The sequence below is a fragment of the Nipponia nippon genome, unplaced genomic scaffold, assembly GCF_047370975.1.
Source record: "Nipponia nippon isolate SJK-2023a ecotype South Korea unplaced genomic scaffold, ASM4737097v1 scaffold_11, whole genome shotgun sequence".
Lineage (NCBI taxonomy): Eukaryota > Metazoa > Chordata > Aves > Pelecaniformes > Threskiornithidae > Nipponia > Nipponia nippon.
Genome location: NW_028262302.1, coordinates 1,312,178 through 1,339,663, shown reverse-complemented (window position 1 = coordinate 1,339,663; position 27,486 = coordinate 1,312,178). Strand labels below are relative to the sequence as shown.

Genomic DNA, 27,486 nt, shown 5'->3' with positions numbered 1-27,486 from the left:
GTAGGATTGGAACTAAAAAATTAAAAAGTATAGATGCAATGATTCTTGTAACAGAAGGACGTTACCCATATGTAATGTAGTAAAACAGGTTTTTACCTTGACTAGCAAAAAATACACATAATGTGGGTAATTTAATATTCCTATTGAAAGCTTGTGATCAACAACAGATATATGCCCTGCTTACGTAAACAAATAATCTACTAGAATTATGGCTTCTATAATCAACATTTAGATCATGTCTGATACATATAGATGTGTCAGTACCTGCCAAATAACATCATCTGCCAAATATCAAATAATGTCAAATAATTATTAAATAATATTAAATAATAATAATATCTGTCAAATAAACACAGAACCTCTGGATGTCCTGGAATTCGCCACAGGTGCTTCTGCATAGAACACAATTCTCTATGCAGGATTCATGACTGAAATCTTTTATCGTGTGAAATGGGAAACTGAATGGTTAAGTTTACTTCGTAGAAAGTATGTTACTTAAGATGTTGTGATCTGCATGATTTTCACTGCTGGCACTTAGGCATCACATGTATAGAAGCCTGCTCAGGGTCTATACACTTTCACATCCAAAAGCACCCTGGACAGTCAGTGTCTTGCTCAGTTTAATAATAAGTGGATGAGAAGGCACTTAATGACATTGACTGCATGTCCTGAAGAACCATGAAGCTAAGTAACCATACTTTCTTTCCTCCGTTAATCGATTATAAAATCTATGTCACCTATAATGATTAGCCATTAATGACCTTATAGCTGGAAGATGATTAGTACTGCCTTTGTAAAGGACTGCATTTAAAAAAAAGAAAGAAAAAGAAAAAGAAGACAGGACATCCTCTATGTTAGAACCTCTAGTTTTTAATTACTAATAGATATTCCAAAGTTTTCTAGAAATTGTAAAGCCTAAGACAACTCTGAAGATTATCTTCTTCCTGCTAGCAGATGATGGACAACAAAACAGCAAAGCCTAGTCTAATTCTTCCAGCAGAAACATGCCTAAATGGAAGATCTTAATGGTATTTGGACTTGTTAGCATAATCCTCAAGATTAGAGTCTAAACATTGCGATAGGAGAGTTTACTGTATTTACACTTTTCTGAAGGGTGACAAGATTTTCCTAAATAATGCCAGATTACAGAAAACAGTCTTATAGATTACAGTCATATAGAGGCTAACCGAACAGTAAAACTTCCTGATGAAGCTCTAGTCATATAATTTTTTTTTTTTTTTTGCTATCAGGACTCTGGGCATACCACCCCATCTATCCTCAGAATAATTATCATTCCTTCTTCCTTCTGATTGGGGTCTTAGCGAAAGGCAGCAAACTGAACATCTCCCTTCTTTAAGGCATCAGTGGAATGAAAAACAGATTTACAATGAGGAACAAGTCTAAATCTCAGACTTTCAGTGTCATCCATGGTGGCTAGGTCTCCAAAAGCAGGAGAGTAAATTTCCCATGCAGAGGTCTTAATGACTACAATCTTGCCTACAGATGTTACAGGAAGTACGTTAATCAAAATATAATCAATTACACACTGTGCAAAGCAAGCAGATGCTTCAGGAAGTGAATTTCACTAACAATTTTTCAGGGAAGGAATGCAGAGGTAGGTAGTTGGGTTTTTCTGGTGGAAGAGTGTAAGCAAATCTGTGATGCACTTAGATTATTCAGCCTTGCTGAGGAAACACTCTAAAGCCAGGTGTAGAGGGCTCACACACACACATGCTGTGGAAGTTATATGTGCAAGTACTTGTCTAGGACATTAGATTCAACTTTACCAGAATTATAAAGCATTTAAACTCTACTATTGAGCCGAATAGCCTACTTTTACAGCTGTTTATTTCAAAGGATATTAAAAGTGAAATGACAGAAAGAATTAGAAATGGTTCCCAATTAATTAAACAATAATGTGTTATTGATTACTTACCTGACAGCTGAAGTTAGCTTAGCTGTATTATCAGAAAGCATACTTATTGCCCCTTCATCCTCCCCTTCTATACCCTGGGTTTTGGGGAAGGGTTTGGAAAGAGGAACAAAAATAGTCATAATAAATACAAAGATCACACATGCAAATACAGTCAGTACATTTAGAACCTATTTTCTCATAATGGTATTAGTGTCTGGATGCATTTTACAGTTATTATGGAAATTATATCAATGTAACGCCAATAAATGCAAGAAATTGAACCTTCTCATGAAATATGGTACTTCCAGTCCTACTTTTAAGATTATATTATGCCTGAAATTCAGCATGCGCTGATAATTTTTGTGGGGTGTATGACAGAGTGGGCTAAGTACCTCTACAAGTCCTATTGTGCTTTACATAAAGCACATATAGGTGATAAAACTTACCATGATACTTTTAAGTCGTTTGACTTCATCTTCTTGAGCTCTGTAGGATTCCAGTTCTTGCTGAACAGACTCAGCTACCTCTGGAAAAGGACTAATGCAATACTCTGCATTAGGCTCAGTTAAATGAACAAACTGAAACACTAGAACCAGACAGGTTGCAAACGTTGAAAACGTTTTCAGAAATATCAATACACAAATCACGCACCAGTATCAAATCGGGGAAAATAATGACATCTTACTGCAGGTTTACTTAAACTTTCTCAGATATATTCACTGCTTTCAATATTTTACATAATTTTGATTTTTGTGGTGTGTAACAGAAAGCTAATATATAATTAATATTGACAACGAATATTGACAATGATTATTCCTTAAAAAAAAAACCACAAACTTCAAAAATATTTTTAAAGAAGCTTAAAAATAGAACTACCATAATATGAAGAATATTTAGAATTTATATCTTCACTAAATTAATATAAACTCTGTACATATGCAGCTTACCTGCCCTTATGCTTTTGCCAGAATTTATCAGATGCAGTTAAATCATAGGACTTCTTATTTTTTTTCTTAGGTCTAGCACCTGCTGGAGAACTTTCCATTCCTGTTGATTCTTCCAAGTTAACTCTATTCAAATGGAAATCCTAAAAAAAGAGGAATCTTATGTAAATATTTGACAGTTATTAATTATTTAATCAGTCTTGTATACTCAACCAATTATCTTCTAGAATATTTTCTGAAAAAAATATTAACACAGCTATTTATTAGAATTTCGTAAGAGGGCAGGAAATAGTTTACTAACTAACTAGATAACAAAAACTGCAATGCAGGAACTCCAAAATTACTCACACTTATTAAAAAAACTCCAAACAAAGCAACAAATGTTAAGCAAAGACATCTGATTGTCTCACGTGCAAGCAATCTTCTGCCACTGAATTCTGAACACTGTTTTCTGTACGGAAAATAAATTATTTAGCAATAACTGAGCTCTCACAACTGACCAAAACTTTAAAGTAACAGAAGTTTCTGTGTGGCAGACAAAAAAATGTTTCTAAGGCCTAATTCCACTTACACAACTACAGCAAATGTATCAAAGCTGCAAAGAAGCTCATATTATCAGCAACAGGAATATCCACTGCGAGGACTACTTCGCTACACCTTCACAGCTCTTTCCCTATTTTTTTAAACACTACTGAAATAGTGAGTGCATGATAAAGCAACAGTTTGAAATAAAGCTGCTATTTTTCCATATAGCTTTTCTTCTTCCACAGATGCATGAACCTAGAAACTACATCTTTTTGCTAGATGACACAGTTATGCTCATATAATATGTCAGTACACTGCTCCCTATATGTCTTCTGGTTCTTTCCCCCATGACTTTTGCCAAGGACAGCTCTGTTATTTTCTGCAGCATACATATTCCCTCTGGTTTTCAACAAAGATTAACAAGTACTCCACTTGCTGACTTTATTCTAACCCTTTCCAAGAACATTTAGAATTTCAAAGGTGGTCTTTGCTTGGCAAATAATGATAAAGAGATCAAATTTTCAACTATACAGAATCTGCCACGAATCTTCTAGAACAGATATTTTTTCCAGAAATAAAACTCCACTTTATTATGTTCATTACAGTATACAGAACTAGATCACTATAAGTGAAATTGTCAAATAAAAATTTAAAATGTTTCTAGTTATCCCTTGGCAGAGTTCGCACTTCAAATGAAATACTATAAATGATCCAGGCCAGAATAGAAACAAAACCAAGTAGCTACTCAAAGGAAGCACATGCAGTCAATGAACACAAACATCATCTTACAAGATGTGTTTAATGTTTCAGCAAAAAAAAAGAGTATTTTTCAAGTATGTATGTTCAATAAAAACTTAAAAGGTAAAAAAGAAATCATTTGATTACAAACTCAGTTGTAAATTTTCTGTTTTGGCTCAATTTAACTCACCAGTGACCTCGGTTTCCAAGTTATTTTTGGCATTTACAAGGAGTTTTACTAAAATTATTCTTATTGATTAGTGTTCCAAGTGTCCTTTCACCTCCCCATTTTGCTTTTATAAGGCTTTCTATCTATGCCTCCCATTTTTCTGTATCCATTCCTGAAAGGTTTTTTGTTCAAAAATGGGAATCTCTTCATACAAGCCTGCTTATGTGTAGAAACACCACCATTATAATCTAAATGAATGCAGCACACAATTTTGTGGCTGGGTTACTGTTTTAATTCAACACCCCACAGAATTTCATGGACTACTGTAACTGAGAGCTTAAATGAAAAACAAATTACTTGAAAGCACAATTTACGTAATCATCACCTTGGTAACACATTCATAGTTACAATTTATGGCCTTTTAAAAGGCTACTGCATTTATTTCATGAAATATTATGCTCAGTATGTGAAGAACCTGACATGTTTGCCTTCAAGGTTAATAACTTGACTGGTTCTGAAATTGAACTTTTGCCCTTGACATGGAATCACAGGCCACTTGGTTAGAAGTTCACTAGACAAATTCATAATCCTATCAACTCAGTCAAAAATTAGATGCAACATGCAATGTTTAACAAGTTGTTCCAGAGAAACTACTGAAGCCTGATGCAGTACAGATAAATATCCAACGATCCTCAAATCATTCATCTAGTGTTACTCTAATACCCCTCCGTATTTGTAGCACTAGTTGTCCTCAGCTTCCGCTACATCTTTGATCCCTCTGCATCTTGATGCACAAAAGTCCTACCCCAACACATGCCTGAGGCCACCCAACCCCACCTTCCCTACCTAGCAGCTGAGTAGGAGGCAAGTACATGGAGCTTTGCATGGATTTACTAACTAGTAAGTGAGCATTTGCTGATTAAATGGTTGGCAGGTAACAAGCTAAAAGAGGTGCAGACCTTGTGCAATAGCATTTACAACTGTAAAAATTATAATTTGGGTTTCCATCCTCTACTCTTTCATTTATTTTCAAGAGAAACCTGTAGAAATTCAGTACTTCTATTTGCAAGTCTCTGGCCCGTTCAACAGTTACTGGAGAAAACACAGCGCAAACCGTTGTTTTTTTCATATATGCCTTTCCTAAAGAAACCAGGCCAAAAATGGTTTATTTGTAAAAAGCACCCTTAAGTTTACGAGGAAGGGACTTTTTATAAGGAATGAATTACATAAAATAGAATTTTAAAGTGTCCTAAAACATCCCATTAGTACTAAAATATTTTCATCGTAGCAATGCAAGTTTCTGGACAACACTGTATGTATGACTATACAGGTCACAACTTTGTATACAAACACGTATGTGCATGTGCATATTTTACATATTCCTCTAACAGTCTCAATAATAAAACCAAAATATTTCTCAAAGCTAGATATTGATATTATTTGCATGAGTAACTCTACAGTATAAAAAAGCCTCCAGATAGTAATTATCCTTACTCATATTATCTTTTATTATTTACTCAGTAACTATATGCAAAATGCATAAATCTTAGCTAAATAGTATTTGCTTTCATTCAAGTACATTTCTACTACTGGTTTTATAAAATAAACTTGAGGAAATAAAAGTGGTTTATGGCTATCTGAATTTCCAAAAAATTATTTAAAAAATCTATTTTGGATTCTTCACCATATCTTCCACTTGGTATCTCTATATTGAACACCTACACCACCTTGTGGAGAAAACCAGAAATAGGTATTTTTAGAAATTCAAACTAATACTAAAATCAGCTTAAAAACTCATTAAAAGTATTTATTTTTCAAAACTGAATTGCACTTAATAGAGTCTGGAGTTTACATAACATAAAAGATCATGAACTACTAAAGGAAAAGCTAGGATTGCTGAATTACCTACCTTTTGATAATATCAAGATGTCAACTTTTTAACCATTTTATAAGTTATTGCTAAAAGAACCTTCTAGAGAAAATCTTCCAAGTTGTTTTTTACAACTAAACTAAACAAATTCCAAATAAAACAGACAAAACATAATTTGGATTAAGAGAGACTCTGGTATTAAGTTTAATAACAAACTGAGTGAAAAAATAGTTTTGGTAACAAAATCAGATTTATTCTTACCAGAACATCATGCACTAAAGCTTGGTATGTCCAAGTATGATGTAGAGGAGTTGCTAAGTCTATGTTTCTGTCAACAAGGACTAATAGGGGCCTTTGGAAGCTGAAAAGATGACACTGTATTAGTACTTCTTTAAACATGTTTAGAACACCCCAGTAACATCCTGAGTGATATCAGCCACCTTCTATATCATATTTCAAGTTAAAAGCCAAATTGCCTAGTGCAGAGTTCCTCCAGCCTTCCCCAAAGCATCTGGGGCTGGTCACTGCCAGAAATACCATGAATCATTGTCTTAGTAATGATAAAAATATTATTTTATTTTGTACTAAGTGAAATTACCAATGCATAAATATTGAGCAGAAGTAAAAACACTGAACAGTAACTAGCCTTTTAGGTATTAACTAATATCTTTTTGTGGGGATACACATTTGAGTTCCAAACAACTGTCTGAGTGGGTAATATTTGACCTTAATCCCCATTATGAACCTCAAATATAAAATCTCTCTCTCAAGGGTTCTTAATTTCATTTTTCTCTTTGCTTGTATATGAAGTCCATAAAGAAACAATTATGAACTTCTGAGATGCACTGTGGTAATTCCATTAATACTCAATTTTGTGGAAAAAGAATGCAGACACGCCTAAATGTCTTGCGTTATGGCTACATGAAAAATTTAGAGCGAAGACAGGAAGGCTGTGAACTGACAGACCATTATTGCAACCATTTCCCTTATTAACCCTATAATAAACATGATGGCTAAATTACACTGTGTTTGAACACAGTAAAAGCATGTTAACTCCATGCTCTGGACTTCCTTGCAGTAAGTATTTTCATGTAGATATATAATCTCAAGAGCTTTCTGAAAACCACACTAAAGATCTGAAGCCATTTAACTGGTTAAAGGTTCCCACGTTTCCCTTTCCTTGCATTTCGATTTTCTGAGGGTTATGATGCTATACTACCAGGAAAATAATCCACCCCTCTGAAGGAAATAACAGTGGTTGCAATTCAGTTCCCATGAAAATTAGGGAACTGGTATTTCACACCTATTCTCTCTCTTAATACCTTTCAATCCCATTCCATTTTGCCACCCTTGATATTTTTTGTGACTTTTATCCAAGTCCTGCTCTTAATTTGAGATAAAAATATGATGAATATTTTATATCCAGTTAGGAGATCATCTTCAGCTACAGTCTTCCCAAAACATCTCCTCACCTTTTCCTGTACAGTGTAAACTCCTGTAATACGCTTTCCTAAGGCAGCCTGTGGTGTATTCAACTACCTGGAGGCAACGGTATACATGGGAGGCAAGCATCCACAATGTCTTTTCTCACCCCTCCTTCCCCTCAAAGGATTTCAATGGTCATGACTTAACAGTCCTTAACTATCTAATTATCCAAGTGGCAGTCCTTAAGCAGTCCTCCTCTGGTAGATATGGGAATCAGCTGAGAAACACCTGCTTTTGACATAACTACAACTGATAACAGTGCTCACAACTGAGAAAATGGGTATTTCTTTCTTTTTAATGGACTAAAGGTTGCTAACAGATATGTTCAGACATCCAACTGCATATTGTGGTCCTGTAAACCCAGTATATTTGCAGGACTTTCGTTCTTACTGAGTTTAAAGGTTGAACAAAATTACCTGGTTCGTTAAATAATTTTTGTCTCACTGTCCTAGGACTGCACACTTATTAGCTATGGAAGTTTTCAAACCAGTTATGCTAGGAGATTGGAAAACACTCTTAAGAGTATATAAATTCTTTTAATACAGAATTTGAACCAAGTTCTTGTAAATACAGTTTTCAGTACAGTGGTGACCTAGCCTAATGAGGTATTTCAGACAACTGAAATATGAAAAATAAAAACACATAGTTATTACTAACACCATACCTGAACTGGCCAGCTCCAAGTGTGTCACCCGTAAAAAGACTGTTTCTGGCATCTCTTAGATTCTCTCTGAGCTTCTTATCTAGTTTCTGAAGGGGGAAAAAAAACAAAACAGCTTTTAACAAACCAATGGTTTCCTAACCTCTTTATATGATCAACATTTAAAGATTTATTGTGCTGTTTTTGTAGTTCATAAATGTCTTAGCTGCAGGAAGTCCACTACATCCACTGCACACAGGAGGGAAAGAAATCTCTTCCTTCTATTTTCTCCCTCCAGCATTTATATCTATATCCGGGACTACACAGAAGATGTTTCCTTTATGTCCACTAATCTCCTCCTAGGCAATTAGCACCCTCTCCCTTATACATGTGGATAGCAAATACCAGTAGGAGGCACCAAGAGGGAACCACAGCAGGAGCAGCAAATCGGGCTGTGAGACACTGCCACGCTAAGTGTTTCATAAAAATGAGATTACCCTCAATGAATGCATGCACACTGAATGCTTAGGTTTAATCAGTATTAAGGCTACACTGACAAAGAAAGATGTGAGGAAGATGGAAGAAATGAAGCACAGTGACTTCTAATTAAGATGAAGACAGTGCTGTAGAGATTTTTAATTGTGATTTAGTTTGGTAATTTCATCCCTACTTGATGATCAAGTCCAATGTCAGTTTAGTTTGATATAGTAAAAATGTCTTGTACTTAGGGGTTTTCCCAGTAAGATTGATAAAAATTTCTTACTAAGACACACAGAAAAACACAGGCCAGCCAGCCACTTTTTAAACTGTGTAGATATAGCTTAATGGTTGTAATTATAACGCCTGTCAGAAAATCTTGATAAACTCTAGATTAGGAATGATTATTCATGTTTAAGTTTCTCATCAGCTGATTCCATAATACTACAATTTCTACAGATGAGTTCCATAGAACTGAAATCAGAAAGGAAAACTGGTGTATCTCCTTTCCAGTTTTATTTCCTTCATAAGGAAACGGATACAATGACACTAGATCTCTGCCTAGTATTGAGAAAAGTAAACAAACTGTTAGGAAAGTTTTAAAACAATGATACTTGTTTAGAAAATAGTTTCTTACCACTGCCACCATTTCAGCTGCAGTTCCTCTTGAGCATCTGATTATAGGAATAGCTCCTAATAAAAGATATATTGACTTCTACTTGCATTATAATTTTCAGATTATAAGTTAGTGTACTTTTCATAAATTTTCAGTAACATTCTGAGATGAAATTTTTCAAGTGGACAATACGAACTTAAATTTGTCTCTTGCAGTCTTTATGAAACAAAAAATACTATATAGAAATATTAAATAAAGTTTTACAAAAGTTAGTGAATACCTCATACAGGAATTTATGAGAAGTACAGTGTACACTAGAAAGACAGCTAATGTACTGTGGAAGGGACAAACTATCTCATATAGAAGCACTAAAACTTAATTTCAAAAGGCTAGAAGTCCCTTGAAAACAGTAATAGTAAGTACTATTACACCACCACCACAATGTATGTTACAGCTCACTGCAGGGTAATGTTATTTTCAAAAACACATTTTCCATTGGCTTTCAGGTTTCAAAATCTTTAGCTACGGTTTCTCACCTATCTATATAAATATGAAAATTCCAATACCATAGAGTTTAAGTGACCGAATAAAAGAGATTTAATTTGTATCATGCTAACACTTGAAAGAACTCAATACGTCCAAGTCTTGAAAAGACTTCCCCACAATTATCCCCAGCTCCCCTTGTAGGAATGCTATCTCAGACTGGCTGATTTCAGTAAGAACTTAGATTAAATTTCATCACCATGAAAAATGTATGAGCAAACCATCAAGAAAACTCACAATAAAATATGTAAATTTAATATATCTTCCTACTCCTTGAATTATTTCCGTTAGATCTTCGCAGGGTTTGTGTGAGTTTTTTTTTTCTTCTTTTTCTGTGTTTTTTTTTTTAAGAGCTACAAATCCAAACTCAAAGCACTATTAATCTTCATTGCAAACTAGGATTTTGTAAAATCAGTGAATCCAAACCTTTGCATTTCAGTATTCTTCTCCCATTGATACTGAAAACCAAGACTCAACTCCCATGTAGAACACCTTTTATTGCCTTTTGCAGTGATGTATAGCAATTTGAGCAAGATCATTAACCCACTCTGTGAACTACTAAGATTTCTGTCACACATCTAATTCTGCCTTTAATTTCTAAATCACTAAACGTCTAGGTATCTAATTGAATATGGATCTCTTCTAAAAGGAAAGCATATGGAAAATATGCTAGAATTTGAAAACTTACCAAGTGTAACAAAAAAACAGAAGAGACTATCAACAATAGTGTCCATTATTGTTTCCATTTCTGTGTCCGTTATATCTGGTCGGTTAATGGCTGCAACGGTGTGGAAAAGAGGTAAGAATAGGGTTAAAGAAGTTTATGCCACTTTAATACTGAGAAAGCAATCCTCTTCTTACCTAATGGCTGTTAATAGCCAACAGCTTTTGTTGCAGAAGAGATCAAATTGTGAAATGCCCCTCTTAGCACATCCATTAGTTTCTTCCCTTTTTTTTTTTCTTTTTTTTGGGCAAAAAATTGGGAGAACTTAATTCTTGCTCACTGTATAAGCTCAAACACTACACAATCTTTTCCAATTATCTCTGACAACGCATACTGTAACTTCTGGATTGTGTTAGAATTGCATTATTAAAAACCTCCTAGAAAACCAGTTATGGAACAGAAATGGCCATCCACTTGGAAATAATTTTTCAGATATAAAATCCTCAAGAATTACTTGTGTAATTTAAAGAGAATTACAGTATGCAGTTATCTATATTTAAAGATTCTAAATCCCACCTCTTGTAATGGAGATTCCTTTTCTTTTTTCCTTTTTTTTTTTTTAATAAATTTACTGTCAGTCTCTAGGTTAGGGATAATTCCCAAATTCTAAAACATTTCACTCTACAGATAGAAAGATTTCCCTCACATATTTACATCTGACCAAGAGACATGTAGCAACATTTCTATTAAATAATTAACATTGACAAGAACATAATAGCCAAAAGGAAACATCAAACCTCATCTTATCACAGGTCTCAAGTCAAGCACTACCTCAGGACTCATGCCATAAATCCCATCCTCCTTTGTTTTCTTTTACGTTTAAAAGTTTCTCACATAATTACCTGCCTTACACTCTTTCTTCAAAAATGAACTTCAAAGCTCTGAACATTAATAAGCCTTCCATCCCAAATTTATGCATGGCCAGCCATAATAATTCTCTAACTTTAAAGGTGCTTTTTTTCCCCCGCTTTTGTCCTCTAAGAACTTTAGAGAGATGGATTATATTAGCAATTTCTATCAGCAGCTATACTTAATAAGTCAAACTTTTTACTAGGCTGCTAGGACGACAGCAGCAACACAAGTGCCTGCCCTCAGCATTTTTTTTATTCTGAGTTCACGTTTCTGAAATATCAGCACCAAGAAACGCAGACTGTTCCCAATATCTGTATTTTTCTGTAATGATAAAGCTTTGAAATTAACTGGGGCTATAACTCTGTAGTTATCTCCAACTAATGGTCTCCCAGTTTACAGGGAGGAGATAATCTTATTTTTACTCCCTTGCCTCTCTCAATTTGAAAATTTAATTCCCTCGCTATTATTACGTTTAAGGTACTCATTTATGATGTTCCAGCAATCTGCATACTGTCAGTGCCTTCTAGTTTGGTGTAACAGGCACATTTTATGAGAAGATTCCTTTTTTTGTACCACAGCAATCAACACAAATATTCAATATTACTGCTCCTTAGGTCAACCTTTGAGAAAGTCCATTAATAATCTTTCAGTGAAATGTTCTATCATGTTTTCTATATATTCTTCTCTCTCCACTGTAACAAGCTTATTGGGGATGCATCTATTACAGAAAAGTAAGCTTAGGTCTCCAACATTTTCTTGTTTTACAAAATTGATCCAAATTTGGTAAAGAAGCATTCAAACAGCATCAAACAGGATGCCAGGAACATTGACTTTATGCCAATATTACCCATTTACTCCTACACAGTCACAGAAAAACAGAACCAAAGGGAGCCTGAGGGATTATCTAGTCACTCCTCTTGCTCAAAGAGAAGTTAAACTTATGTTATTTCTGTGTCTAAACCAATTCCCAAAGCCTCCCACTCATGAAAATGCCATAATGTTTACGGGTAATCTATTCTAATATTTCACTATCTTTAATGTTAGAAAGTGCTCCTAATATCTGACCAGAAACTTTTTTGTTGCAATTTAAGCTCATCACTTCTTGTCCATTACTACGTGGACAGAGAGAATGTGTTCTTTCCTTTCTGTCTGTGAAAGCCTTTTACATAACTGAAGAATGTTATCATGCTTATTTGTCCTGACATTACCTCTCTGTAAATGCAGTCACACAGCCAGGAAATGAGGAAACTGAAAATTAACCTTTTTTGTTATATTTGTTCTTCATTCATCCATTCAGCTACATGCATGGCCACACATGGCAGTGCTGCTGCAAGAACAGCAGCCGCCTTTCATCACCGTCAGATTTACAGTGACTTATGCAAATTATGAAACGATATACAAACTGGCAGGTTCCTGCTAGGGTTGCTCTCCAAAGGCAAAAAAGACCACTTCTTCTTCACCCCTGCACTCCTACTGCCTGCCTGTGTCAGATTTAGAACTTGCAGAGCGAGATGGATTGGCTCAGTGCTCTAATGGAAAACTAATCACTCTCTATGGGAGATTAGATTTCTGTTCGATCGGCTTTTGGAAACAGCCCATTTCTAGATTGGTTTAAACATAGCATGAAACCATGTGTCGTGTGGCAAATTTTAGCAGCCCAAGAGAGGAAAACAAACCACACAGAAACTGACAGGTGCAAAACATTTTCAGTCATTTTAATCCAAATTCCTCCTTAGCTAGCAGGAATCTTATGAGAGCTGGTCAAGTACCTTTACATACACACAAACACATCACAAAACAATTATTTCTAAAACTCTTAACAGTGGGTTTTAGTAAAAAAAAATACCTGCCCTTCAAACAAAAATGCCCTTCATTCTGACAATGGAATCAATCCCCAGTGTGAGACAGAACACAGTATTATGGACCCAGTACTGACTTTGGAAATTGGGCAAGAGAGGAGAAAAATCTCGCTGCTATATGTTAGGCATATGGAGATTTCTCATCTCCACCTGGTCACTAGCAAGTATTCTGTGCATCCAAATGAATCGGGAATTAACTGTGTGACACTGTGCGTAGACACTGTGACTACCCTAAAGTAATGAGGAGCTGCTGCTAAAAAAGGGCTATCTTGTCTCTAACTTTCACACGTCTGCTGCTTCGCTTGCACTGGATTTCTAGATCACACAAATGAGCTGGTATTTTCTATGGAATGAGTCAACTGAACAAACACTCTGCAGCTCCAAGATTACTGGTTCTGATGTAAAAGGAAGAGATGATGAGGGAAACTACACCAGCGGCAGCAAGACAACCCACCCTGTAATAGCTAGCCATTTGAGTAAGAGGGGCAGGAGAGGTAGAGTGATAGTTCTCCTCTTACTTTGATTTAGCATATTGAATGGGTCAGGGGAGCACAAAAATCAGATCAAAGGAGGGAAGAAAACCATGTGGACAATTATGTAAACTAGTATATATGTTGACTTGAGCTGCCATAGCACCATAGTTGTAGAGGTAATTGACCTAAGGCAGCCACTTGGTTTTCCTACCAGGTTCCAAAACAGGTCCAACAGAAGTCCCAAGAAAAGAAAAAAAAGAGTTCCATGAGGCTGACTTCACTTGCAACTCTGAGACTTTATGAAGAAGCGGGCATGCTTGGCTCACGTGCTTGCAGAAGCAATTAGCATTTCTTATTTTCTAGAATGCCCTTTCCCAGACTCTTCCCTGTGCTACTCCAGCCCCTGATCCTAACCATCTCCCCTTGTACACCCCCACATGTTTTCATGTCTTGAATAAGAAAAGCAGGTACTGACTCGTCACTGTCTAGAAGGTACAAAAAACGCTATCAGTTAAAGTCATCTTTCTTGCTTTGCATTCCTTACAGTAACTTTCCAACTGGCCATTCACACAGAAACAAAATACTTAATTCCTTAAGAACTGCAGAAGGGATCATGACTAAATAGCGGTGCCTAAACACAGCAGCCACCCACAGTGTCCATCTGCAGGTGTAAACAAGATGCAATTTTTCCTGTATTATTCCATGTACAAAAAGCCCTACTATCCATACATGTATATATGCAGTTTTGCTTTACTAAATTTGTTATTTAAAAACACATAATTATTTTTCAGTATTACAATAGCTGTGTAGTAAAGATGCTGAAATTAATATCTAAGAACTGCTTCCTTCATGACTTTAAACTACACATCTAACATTATCTTGAATTCTGAGCAGATCAAAGCAAAATAAAATCATTGCTTGGTATTAGCTACAACTTTTTTTTTTTATACACAGATTTTACTTACCACGATAGGAAACAAGTTCTTTGTTTTGGTTACACAATACGAACATGTCATCTTCTAAAGTAATAAAATTAAGATATTGATCAAACACCTAGAAAGCAAGGAATAATGGTCAGAACAGTCCAGAGTGAAGCATAAAAAAACCTGTCTGTGATTTGTTGCGTCTTCTTTTTGAACCTTTTACAGAACTACGTATTAAAATAAAGAAATGCAAGATATAATGTATAAATTAAAAAGCCTCTGTAAGGATTGAGTGACAACACAAAACGTTAGAGCACCTGAAAAGTCCTAAAAGAAAACAGTCCAAGTATTTCTGTGGACAAATTTTTAGTAGCCAATCATCACTGAAAAAACCCATATGAAGGACATTATAATATAGGTTTATTTTTCATTAATATGAAGGACTACAACATATACAGTGCTGAGCTCTCAGGCAGGAGAGAGGAAAGAGGGCAATATCTATACCATGAGAGATCATAGCAGACGAATTTTAATTTTTCTGTAATATACCTGTACATTCAGGAAAAAATTAAACCTCTCTATAGCATAAATTGTTAACGGTACATCATAACAGAAAAATAGATTTAGGAAACTTAGTTCACAGTGCTACACCAATTTACTCCTGCTGAAGACCTAAGGCTTAAACAATACTAGTAGTTTTCATTTCACGTCACAACAGTTTCTTTCTCTCACGCCAGTAGCAGTCCCTAACAGGAGTGAGAAAAAGTGAATGTATTTAAGGATATACAAAAATAATTAGTTAATAATTTGCAGGTTTTGGTACAGGCATTCAACAAAAATAAGAGGGTACATACCTGACACTTGCCTTTAAATCATAAAGCTACAGCAGTGTATACAGCGTGTATGTATGAGACATCCACCTCTACAGTACACTGCCTATTTAAAATGACAACTGCACTCATACTGCACTTTTTGTGTATTTATGAGCTCAACCCCCCCCCCCCCTCCATTATATATGCACTGGATGCACTCATTGAGCTGATGAGATCGGGAATACTCTGAAACTACTATATTTCCCCTCTTATCATGTAGCACAAAGGTCTTGCAGAACTTGGACTTTTGACTAAGCTGTAGTACTAAGCTGCATTACTGAGATGACCTCAGATTCCCTTTTTTCCCTCCAGTAAATCTATGCCTGACATTGAATCTAGCTAAACATTTATTTTATTCATGATTCAGTCAGAAAAGCTGTGTATGGCACCGAAGTGGCCATGTAAGAATGCAATAACACCTGTAATGGTAGTATCTTTAACATGAGAGACTGGGGGATTTTCTTACCTTAGCCACTTGAGTTACTGCATTAGCACCTATGGCAGCATTTGCAATATCTTCCAGTTTACTTCTCGAAATGGCAGAAATAAAGTTTAAATAATAAGATTCGTAAAGCTGGTTTCGAAGATCCTAAAAGGAAGGAAAACCACAACCTTTTTCCTGAATAAGTACTAATACATTTCTGACTAATAAAAAACATTCTTACTTTTACTGTGTGATGTTCCAATTATCCACAGTCAAACTAAATTTTTGGAAGTGCTTAGCTGTCTGTTCATACAGCCCTGTATGCACTGTTTTGACTACATAACTAGATATAACTAACCTAACACAGAACTGCAAAAACCAGGAAATGAAATTTAAGCTATCAGATAGCAACTGCTACTCCACACCTTACTGCTGACCAAAAGTACTTTTTGCTCTTCTTCCTTCCTTTGGTGAAGACGTCAACCTTCCATCAACTCCTCCCAGAGAATGTGAAAAACTGAGGTTAGCCTCGTCCAACCCCCACCCCCCCCCCGCTCAAAGCAGAGTCAAATAGAGCAGGTGGCTCAGGATTGTGTCCAGCTGAGTCTGTTCCAGCATTCCGCCACCCTCATTAAAATAGCTTTTTCTTACGTTTAAATGGAATTGCCTATACCTTGATTTGTGCCCACTGCCTCTTGTCTTTTCATTCCCAAAACTCTCTCTCCAAAACACAGAAGATGTATTTACCCTTCTACTTTCTGTGAAATTGAAGTTTTGCATGTAAAAATTTTGGGTAATACTTTTATGACAAATATGGGCTAATATATAAAAAATGCAAGCAAAGGTGTTCAAACACGCACAAGACCTAGATCTAGAACAATCACACTCTGGTGAGTGCAGGATTACTTCACACACTCTACCTCTGTCACTTCCACTCATTTGAAACATTAAGCATGCAAGTTACCTGGCACATTCTGTCAATATTTTCTTCTGTTGGCATTACAAAGTAAACAGCTGGAACATCTGGAATAGCATCACGATCTGAATGCAAAAGCCTGAAAAGAAGAAAAAATACATCTCTAATGAATTCCTCCTCTGATTTTTATAAAATTATAAAAGTTAAAGAAATTATTTATTTATACAGTCACATTTAATTTCCTACAATTTCTCCCTATACTTAGCTAGATTTCAGCAAAAACAAAACATGAAAAAATAGCAAAATCACATTTGTAGAATTTTTGGCTGAATATATTAATAGAGGTCTCCGAAGTTTATTCAAAGCTTGAGAAAAGGCTTTGCCAATCTTCAAAAATAGATTAATCCATTCAGAGGAAGGTAAAACACTGCAGCCACAAAGTTCATATACCAATTATTAATTGTTGCCATGATAACAAAAATCCTGCATATCTCATACTATTAAACTTACCTTTCCTGCTCATTAAAACGAAGACAGGCAAGGTGCTTGCTTACACGTTTCTCTCACATTTCTGCTGATATGTCAACATGTTAAACTGTGTTTCCATTTCTAGCCTTCACTTAGTAAAAGTTAATAAACTTTTGAAAAGTTAATAAACTTTTGAAAAAGACAAGTGTATCTTCAAAGATCCTCCATGACTATAACCACAGCTATGGAATGACAATGAACTAAATAAACGTAATCCAGAGAATGAACTAAATAAACATAATCCAGAGAAAGAAAAATGGGAAATCTCTTAAAATAATACTTAAAGATTCTGTATCTTTGACAAGAGACGATTAAAAACTATGTGCAAAGAGACAAGCAGAGAATATGCACAGTCTCATGAAACAGTTTGTGCCAAAATAACTTTAAGATACATGAATACAGAGGGAATTGTACAGGCAGATTCCCCAAAACACCTATTGGATAATTCTTATTTTTGAGCAGGGGCCTCCTCTAAGAAATCCTACTGGAATGACCTTTCCACTCCCTGATTCTGAATAATACCACCTGATTTTAGAAACAAGTCAGGGCATAATCTTTACTTTAGTAGTTATTCATCAAATTATTTTCAATGTTTTGTTTATAATTTGGGGGGAATATTAAAGTTCTTTTTAGCAAAAAGAAAAATCCCGATTTTTTTACTTACAGATGCAAAGTGATGCCCATATCTCTCAGCTCTTTCACTGACAGCAAAGGTGAGATTATATCTTGGCCAAATCTGTCATAAATGAGAACCTGAAATAGATACACATCTTTTAACAAAGTGGTGTAAAAAGTGCATACAGTAGAATACAGGATACAGTACATACAGGAATTCAGGTTTAAGGAACTACTGTCCTAACCTGAAAAGTGCTAAATATTTACCAATTTATAATACATCATTAATTTGTCGTGGGCTTCCATTTGTGCTTACTAATACAAAAAAAAAAGAATGAAAAGAAACTCAGTGATAACGGGAAGTAAATTCATCACTTCCACCTCCTGAAAAGCATCAGTTAAACAGGAATCCGCTGTCATAAATTTGTTATTCTAAGCGCCGAATTTCTCTGACTGTATTTGGGAGGAAACAAAAGGAGAAGCAGAGAGGAAAAAAAGGAACTAGCAAAAAAAAAAAGACAACAGAACGGATGAAGAGAGGGAATATATGCTTTGTAGTAGCAAAAACTTCTCACGAATTACTTACATTTTAAAGCTAATAAAGGTAGCCTGAGCTCAGTTGTCCTAAATTTAAGGCTATCAATAGTTCTTCCCTTTCTATGGGCTTCTTTCTGACTCTGTGAGTTCACCTGTAAGGTATCATGTAAGTTTCTGCCAACAGGTATCAATGAGACCTAAGTATATTCCAAAAATGTGCTCCTCAGTTCCTCATTAAAATATTGCCTAAAGAATCAGTCATTAGGTCTTCAAGCAGCCAATATCTCAAATATACATTTTTCTCAGCAATTCTGGTATTCAATTCTGTATATTCATAATGCACAGGAAAAAATATTTTGTACAAGTGAAGAACATAGAGAAGATACTTGAGTTAGTTAAAATTTGAAAATCTGAACTTTTTTGAACACTACAAAATTCTGCTATTCCTGTTCAAATAGTTCTTACCTTCCATACTGGTTCTCCTGTGCTGTTTTTAACAGGAGGAACATTGAAGTTCAGCATACGTTTCAAAGCCACTGGAAAATAAAGCAGAACAATGCTTTACTCTCTTTACATTTCAACAATAGAGATTAAACACATTACCAGGATTTTATTATACGTTTCATTTGAGAGGAAAACCATCATAAAATACAAATGCAACACATCACATTTGCACTATTTTTTATGTAGCTTTGACTGACAAGCGGCACCCATCTGCTAGAATTTATGGGCTCTGGAAGACACCGCAAAAGGAAAAGAAGCAAGTCGCAAAACGTGGAGAAAGAATCTCTCTCCTTAGTTACATGGGCTATATTCTGTCAGTTTGCCTTAAAAATAATTCCAGTATCTTCCTGAAGGTGCATTCTGTACAGTAGGAACTAGTTTGCTTTATTCCCCTGATCTGCTTTTCCCACCCCACAGGAACAACACTATACACAAAAGCAAAAAAATACCTTTTCACCTGACTAAAACTGATATGCATTTTGAAACATTTTGAGAACTCATAGCAAGAAACTGCTGCTTTAAGGGGTACAAAAATACCCCTAATTTGCAGCAGGAACACACTTTGAAACAGGAGTAAGCATTCATTTAACTTCCCATTCAACACAGAAAACAAAGAAGATTCCTTCACCTACCTCTAAATTATAAATCTATTAAGTAAGGAGTCCTTCCTCATTTATCTGATTAAAAAATACACTATGTGCTGTTCTCCCATCTTTGACTAGAAGCAAAAGACTATTTGCATCAGTATAAGTTAATGGCTATTCTCTTCAAACTCATAAACAAAATCATCACAAAGCTTTACAAAGAGGAAAAACTTTCAGAAATCAGGGCAATGTACACCTATTTGCTCATAAATGGAGAGCAGCAGAAATAGTTAACTTCGAACTCTTCGGCTGAATGAGGCTTGTAAGTGTACTCTGTGCAGTTCCTCTGGGGTTTACAGTATCATAGGACAACTCAGGCTGGAAAGGACCTCAGGAGATCTCCAGTCCAACCTCCTGCTCAAGCAGGGTCAGCTGTGAGGCCAGGCCATGCTGCTCAGGGATTTATCCAGTCAAGCTTTGAAAACCTTCAGGGATGGAGATGCCACAACCACTCTGCGCAACCTGTGGCACTGACTGCCCTTGTGGTGAAAAAGTTCCTCCTTATATCCAGTTTTAATATCTCGTTTCAATTTATGCCTGTTGTTCCTCACCCTCGTGCCATATACCACCCCAAGGAGCCTGGCTCCATCTTCTCAGTGCCGTCCTCATTAGGTACCGGGGCGCTGCTGTTAGGCCCCCCCTTGAAGCCACCTTTTCTCCAGGCTGAACAAGCCCCAGTCCTGCAGCCTCACCTCACAGGGCAAGTGCTCAAGCCCCTGACCATCTTGGTAGTCCTTTGCTGAACTCCCTTCAACTGACGAACACCTTTCCTGTACTGGTAGCCACAAACTGGACACGGTATGTAGATGTGGTCTCCTGGGGCTGAGTAGGGGGGGGATCATCACTCCCCTCGATCTACTGGCTGTGCTCCTGTGGATATGGCTCAGGATGCTGCTATGTGGGGGCACGCTGTGAGCTGATGTTCAGCTCGCTGTCCACCGAGAACCCTAACGGGCTTTTCAGCGGAGCTGCTCTCCAGTCTGCCAGTCCCCTGTGATGTCACCTGTACGTTGCAAGGGGTTCTTCCTTTCCAGGTGCAGGAATTTACATTTATTGTTGTTGAATGTCATAAGGTTCCTGTTGGCCCATTCCTCTTGCCCATCTAGGTCTCTGTGAGTGGCAGCTCTGCCCTCGAGTATATTAACCGATTCCCCTAGTTTGCTGTGACCTGCACGCTTAATGAGAGTGCACTGTGACACTTCCTCCAGGTCACTGACAGAGATTTTAAACAGGACAGATCACAGGATAGACCCATGCGGTGCTCCAGTTGTTACCAGCCTCCAGGTATAGCATGTCTGATTAATCATAACCACAATCACAACCACAACCCTCTGAGCCTGACCATCCAACCATTTTTTTACTCATCTAATTGTCCATCCCTCCAGCCCATGCACCCTAACTTGGATACAAGAATACAATGTCAAAAACCTTATGACATACTCTGCTCTCCTGTTGCCTACAAATCCAGTCATTTTATCACTGAAGGCAATCAGGCTGGTCAGGTATGATTTACCATACGTAAATCCATGCTTGCCTTCTCCTTCACAGGGTGAGAAATATTTTCTAAGAGGATTCACTCCATGATTGACTCCACAGTGACACAAAGGCCTGGGAGGCCTTTGCTGGTGAAGACCGAGGCAAAGAAGGCATTGGGTACCTCAGCCTTATCTGTGTCCATCACCACTAAATGACCGGCTCCATCATTTTTCCTTATTCATATTTTCACTACTAATGTCGCAGCAGAAGCTCTTCTCATTGCTCTTGACATCTGCTGCAAGTCTCAACTCCAGCTGAACTTTGGGTTTCCTAACACCATCCATCCATGCCTAGGCAATGTTTCTAAAGTCCTCCTTCACAGTCTGTCTGTTTCCTCCTACTGTGTGCTGCCTTTTCAAATCACCTTACCAGCAGTGCAACTTGACCACGGGAGGAAGCAAGCTAGGAGTCAGTGCTGGGTCTCCCTGGAATCCACCCTTCCCCTTGCTCAATATTTTTTTTTCTTTTTTTTTTTTTTTTAAACACCATGGAGCAATCCTGAAAGCTGATTACAGACTGCCCCTGGAGCCTTCGCTCCCTCACTGCCAGTGACACCTTCCACACATTTCAGTTATACGAGCAATGTTGCATAAAGTTGCACGGTTACGTATTTTGGTACTACTGGATCTGAAGCAGCTGCTTTGTAGAGTTTACCCTTTAAATTAAAACTTGATATAAGCTCTCTACTGAGGAAGACAGCAATCAGACTAGTGATGTGTTGTGACAATAACGACAAACATTCAGCAAGTCTCTGGGTTTCTTTTTTGTATTTATATTGCCATTTCATTTACATTTAGGCTGAATACACTCTGGGGCAAGGATCATTTTTTTTTTTTGTGCTTGCACAATTATATGCTTTGACTGGTTATGAACCAGGATAAAGGTCACAACAGGTGGTGAACGTATATGGTAATACAAATACTAAATGATAAATCTTTTCCTTTTCCTGAGTATCTTTTAGTTGTTCCATCTACTTCCTTGCAAATGACCTCCCCAATGCAAGACAACATGGGTTCAGTGGTAAAGGTTGACTGAAATAATCAAGTAACAAGGTGAAACACAACAAAAAAGAATAAAGCGGTATGGAATAAGGGCACAAAGACAGGGGGCTTTATCAGAAAGGTAGCAAACAGAAGTAAAGGATTGCAAAGGAACATCAAATAGCACTCTTAATGGTAGATGGCCACAGGAATGAGATTACAGAAAACAGACTTCTGGTACAAAAAGAAGATGGACAACAGAAGTAAATCTTTTAAGGTCCACACACAAATTTGGACTGAAATTTTTAGGCAGATGAGTTTAGACATTTCATGTTAAATAAATGCACCCAGAATTCTCTACACCACCAGAAAGACACTGAAATTGTCAAGGAGAAGGTGACAAGATAACAGCTCAAACTACTGACAAAAACTTTGACAAGCAAGGAAGTAGAGGACTACAGAGTCGACCTGCTCTGCGTTTTAGGAGTATGTTCAAATGGGTGGCTCAAGGCTCCACAAAGTAGCATCAAGACAGAGAAGAGTCAGTTATGAACTTGTAGTAATGTGCAACGAGGGGCTGAATAACTAACCCTTTGCCCATAGAAAACCTCCTGCATAATTAGTTGTAGGTGTTAATCTCGTCTTCTCAGCTTCTTGAGGGTCCGTACACACTCCGAGGCCCCTGCATTGTCTTAACTGGAGCATCACAACAGCAGCTTTATTTTTGCACCATTAAACGACACCTCCTTGCCACGGGCAGAAAGGAAGCTGAAGCGGAGGGAGAGCACAACCCGCTCCCCAGGGCCGCGGGAGAGGGGTATCGCTCACGGCCGGGCCCGCGCAAGCCCCTCCCCGGGGGCGATTTCCACACCACGGCGGCACCTGCGGCCACGGCCCTTGGGCCTAGGCCCGCCGCCGCCCGGGCAGGGCGCATCCACGGCCCTGTGCCCCACAGCGGGGCCGGACCCCCTCGGCAAGAGCTGCGGCCGGAGGCCCCCGGAGCCCCGCTCCGTCGGGCCCGCTGCTGCAGAGGCAGCTGAGCGGCACCCCAGCGGCCGCCGGGGTACGAGAAGAGAGAAGGCCGCCGTCCCGTTGCCGGGATACCCAAGCCGGGCGAGAGGGCGCGAACCCCCCGGCGGAGGCGAGGCGGTGCGGAGACGCCCGCATCCCGCCCCGGGGCCCCGCCGGGGGAGGCAGGCGGGAGCCAACGGCCGCAGCGTGCGGCTGGCCTTGCTCCCTCCCTCCCGGAGCCCCAGGAACAGCAGCTGCCGCGCCGGGCGACGGAGCCCGCGGGACGCCGCTTACCTGTCTGCTTCTCCCGGATGCCGGCCGCCATTTTCCTGCCCCGCCAGCCCGGCCGCGGCGCCCCGCCCACCGCCGCGTACGCAGCCGCCCGCCGACGTGGCGGCCCCTACGGCGGCGGGAGGCGGGCGCCGGCCGCCCCCGCTCCGCCCCTGCCCGGGCGCCGCCAGGTGCGGTGCCCCCGCCGCCTGGTCGGTCTGGGCGGCCCCCGGCCCACTCCCCCGGCGGCAGCGGCGGCACAGCCCTCCGCTCTCCTCGCCCCGGCGGGCCGCAGCGCGGGGGGAGGTGGTGCCTCCCGCCCGGAGGCAGCCCCCGGAAGGCCTAGAACCAGCCCCCGTTCTTGGGGGAGCTGTAATTAAAGAGATTGCATCTTATGGTTTAAAATTGGGACCTGTGCTTTCCCCCAGCTGAGAACAAAAGAACAGGATGAGATCTTTCAGACAGTAGGGTGGTGCTCTTTGCCACCCTTTTTTTCCGAGCAAAAGGTCACATGAACAGTTTTTGCTCTACTCTGACTGGATTTTCAAGCAGAGGTAACAGAAACAAGCCCTGGAAAACAGCTTAAGTGCAACCAGGGCAGCTCTGAGGCGCTTAGATTAACTACATGAAAAGGACTGATGTTTCAAAAACAAGCAGCTAGCTACAAATAAAGTAATCAAGTTTTAGTGAGTTATTGAAAAGGAAAATCCTTGAAGTTTGCTTGTCTCTGGCTCAGGTAGCATATACCAACAAGCAGCCTCCCTTCGGTTCTCCATTCCTTCACACCGTGCCCTTGGAGACATCCTGCAGCAGGAGGAGCCCCACTCCCCCTACCCCAGGTCTGGATACCTGGGTAAACATGCTATAGAGCACAGGTACACAAATGAAACTACAGAAAATAGTGATGGCACTTCTACAGCTAAAACCCATTAAATCACCAAAATAAAAACACTGAAGAAAGTTACATATTTATTCTAACAGAAGTTTAACCCTTTATTGCACTTTGAACATATACATGACAGTTATTTCCCACAATTACTGATTATTTCAACACTGATGCTACACCTGTCAAGTATAACGTTGCTTGAAAAGGCAACATTCCAGGCACTGATCCTGCAGTTCAAGTTAGAGCTAAACGTATTTACAAAATTATACTTTCTTGCACAATAGTCTAATTACCATAAGTTTAAAAAGAACATAGTTTATGCAATACAAAATCAGAGGGCTGCATTGTTTTTATACAAACATTAATATTTTGACAATGATTTTCTGTATACATATGATTTGACATTTCAGAAGTTTTTGCATTTTAATTTTTCTTTTATCCAACTAGCAATTCCTTTCCTTAAGTAAGAAACAGTAAAGCTTGAGCTTTAAAATGTTTTACCATAAAATACAGAATCAAGATAAACTTTAAAAGCATATTTTGTAGCCTCCAGAGTTGCATTTCCTTCCATTTGAATGAGAATTTTTTGATACTGTTTTCAAAATGCACATGCAGAATGTGAGTGCGGATTAAGGACTAATCCTCTGCTCTACATTTTAAATATACCTCTCAAAACCCTCAAGTCTTCCAATCCCAAGATGGAACATCTTGATGAAAAAAGTCAGAGCTGCAGCACACGATGATTGAGGCCTTCAGTATAAACTGATATTAAGTTGTTCTTCTTTTCACTGTATTTCACTCATAAGCCAGTTAAAAACGCTAACACCTTTTTCTAGCAAGCATCCTTTGCATGGGTGAAAGCAAGTCACAGAAATTTCTTATCCCTTGGTTTTTCAAACATAGATCTAAAATACTTAAGGTTTGTTTTTTTTTAAATTGTATGCGCTTTATTAAGGAGACCATACTAAAACCACTAATACTAATCTATTATTGTTTATGAGAAAATGATCACGCTAGGAAATAAATAACTTATTTGATGTGCTAATTCCAGATGGAAGCTTAGGGTTTGATGCAGAAACTGCGGAGTGAAGTTCTTTGGCCAAACACAGTCAAAGAGGACTGCAATAGTTCTCTTCCGGCCCTGACAAATCTTATAAAAGATGTAACGTCTATAAAAATATACTTAATACACAACAGCTAATGCATAGGCAATTATTCTCCTTGTGTTACAGAAATACTGAAAGTAAGCAACTTCCCTAATTTCCAGGTGTGCCCCAGGTTAAAGTTTTTGTAAAATGAAAACTTCCCGATATTGCACTTCAGTGACCTGCTACAGCAATTAAAAACCTGATGGTCATCATAGGTACAGAAATTGCTCCTATGGTTTCCAGACAAGAGCCCTTTCTGTGTTTTGATGGATTGGAAGTCAGCTTATTCAATGGAATTTTAATGAACAGTTTGAGTAAATTTAATATTGGTCTATATAAACAAATGCTGGGAATGAGCAGAAGAGAGGAAGTTCATCTCCATAGTAGCATTTAGGAATACAACTTGAATATATCAAGGATTATATTAGAATGTCTAGATAGAGCTGATCAAACTGACAAGAAAGGAAAAGACAACTTGTCCTGAATGTGTACTTCAGTATTGGAAAAGGGGAACAAGTTTTGCTTAAGAAAAATCTTTTAAAGCAATATTAGAGACTAGAGGGTTTTATGAATTCCATGTTTTGATATAGCATTGTATAACAGATAAAGTTAACTTAAGATTTCTCTTACAGCTGACAAGTTCTACCTTTATATAAAACCTATCAACTGCTGAATTCAAAACTAATAAGCAATAGATGGTCTGAACACTATTTTTATCTCAGTTTTTTTTTTGAAGCCTTATATTCACATTACCTTATTATTTCTTTCTCCATTGAAGGTTTTAAAATGCAGTTTATTTAGTTCCAAGTTCTAAACCATTTCCCTTGCCATTGCAGGTACCAAAAGTCCAAGAATTGTCCTTTAAAATTATCCACACTCTGCCTATTACTTCTATAAGTTCTGTACTTCCCATACAGAAAAATAACATAATATTACAGAATATATTTATCACTAACTAGGCAAGAAAAAGGAATACTGCACTGGGTACGCCACTTCATTTTAAAGTATAATACTCTATCTGCAGGAGACTCATTGCTATATTTTAAAAATATGAACATACATCATGAATTATTATGCAAATATTTTTGCAACAAACCACCTTCCTTACAATGGTAATAGACCATTCTGAAGGGTAAGAATATAAAGAAGTTATTGGCAGTATGACATTCAAAAGTTATGCAAAGACGACAAACATGGAATATTGTTGGAGAAAAAAAAAATCAGAAGAGAATGAGAAAATGCTTAGTATATAAACAAGTCAAATTACATTCTCCAAGAGCTCATGCAAAAGGGGATTTTAATATGCTTTTGGTTCAGAACCAGGAAAACACCACTAGCCCTCTATTAATTTCAAATATTCTTAAATTTCTAATGACAGCACTTTGATGAGATTAGATTGTTTTAGCTATTTGAAAGTAGTGAGAAATGCCTGATCTAAGCTTTGCAATAATTTACTTAAGAGACTTTGAAATTAAAAAAAAAAAGTGGCATGCATGCTTTTGTTACCCAGTGATGGAAATAGGTCTGTATAAAAAGAAAGATTAGCACCTCTCCCAAGATCAAGAAAGAAAGAGAAGCTGTTGAAGAAAGATTTCAAAATACCTGCATATTGTTAAATGAACTATATCATTTAAATACCCATCTGCCTCTTTGTCTTTAACCCTTTATAGCATGGTTTCAAATTTAGTGAGCCTTGACTGTCACTTCCACAGTTCTTGAGTTGCAGTACACTGCTATGTAATTAGCATTTAGTAACACAATTTGTTAATTAGAGGAATACTTGCAATGAACCATAAACCAGAACCTGAAACCAGAGTAGTTTAGATTTTTTTTTTTTCAGAAGCACCTATCCATTTATAATT

General features: G+C 37.8%; 1 protein-coding gene across 2 annotated transcripts in view; it reads right to left on the bottom strand.

Moving 5' to 3' along the window:
- SCFD1 (sec1 family domain containing 1) overlaps positions 1 to 23,699 on the bottom strand; it is a 54,236-nt gene extending 30,537 nt beyond the window's left edge. For both annotated transcript variants that reach the window (XM_087747106.1, XM_087747107.1), the window contains exons 1-13: positions 23,615 to 23,699; positions 19,111 to 19,181; positions 18,158 to 18,246; positions 17,014 to 17,104; positions 16,092 to 16,214; positions 14,796 to 14,883; positions 10,611 to 10,700; positions 9,401 to 9,456; positions 8,311 to 8,396; positions 6,423 to 6,522; positions 2,863 to 3,002; positions 2,362 to 2,452; positions 1,937 to 2,010 (exon numbers count right to left, since the gene is read on the bottom strand). In XM_087747106.1, coding sequence (XP_087603232.1) covers positions 1,937 to 2,010; positions 2,362 to 2,452; positions 2,863 to 3,002; positions 6,423 to 6,522; positions 8,311 to 8,396; positions 9,401 to 9,456; positions 10,611 to 10,700; positions 14,796 to 14,883; positions 16,092 to 16,214; positions 17,014 to 17,104; positions 18,158 to 18,246; positions 19,111 to 19,181; positions 23,615 to 23,645 — 1,130 coding nt within the window. In that variant the 5' untranslated portion in view covers positions 23,646 to 23,699. The remainder of the gene's footprint in view (positions 1 to 1,936; positions 2,011 to 2,361; positions 2,453 to 2,862; positions 3,003 to 6,422; positions 6,523 to 8,310; positions 8,397 to 9,400; positions 9,457 to 10,610; positions 10,701 to 14,795; positions 14,884 to 16,091; positions 16,215 to 17,013; positions 17,105 to 18,157; positions 18,247 to 19,110; positions 19,182 to 23,614) is intronic.
- Between the last annotated feature and the right edge of the window lie 3,787 nt (positions 23,700 to 27,486).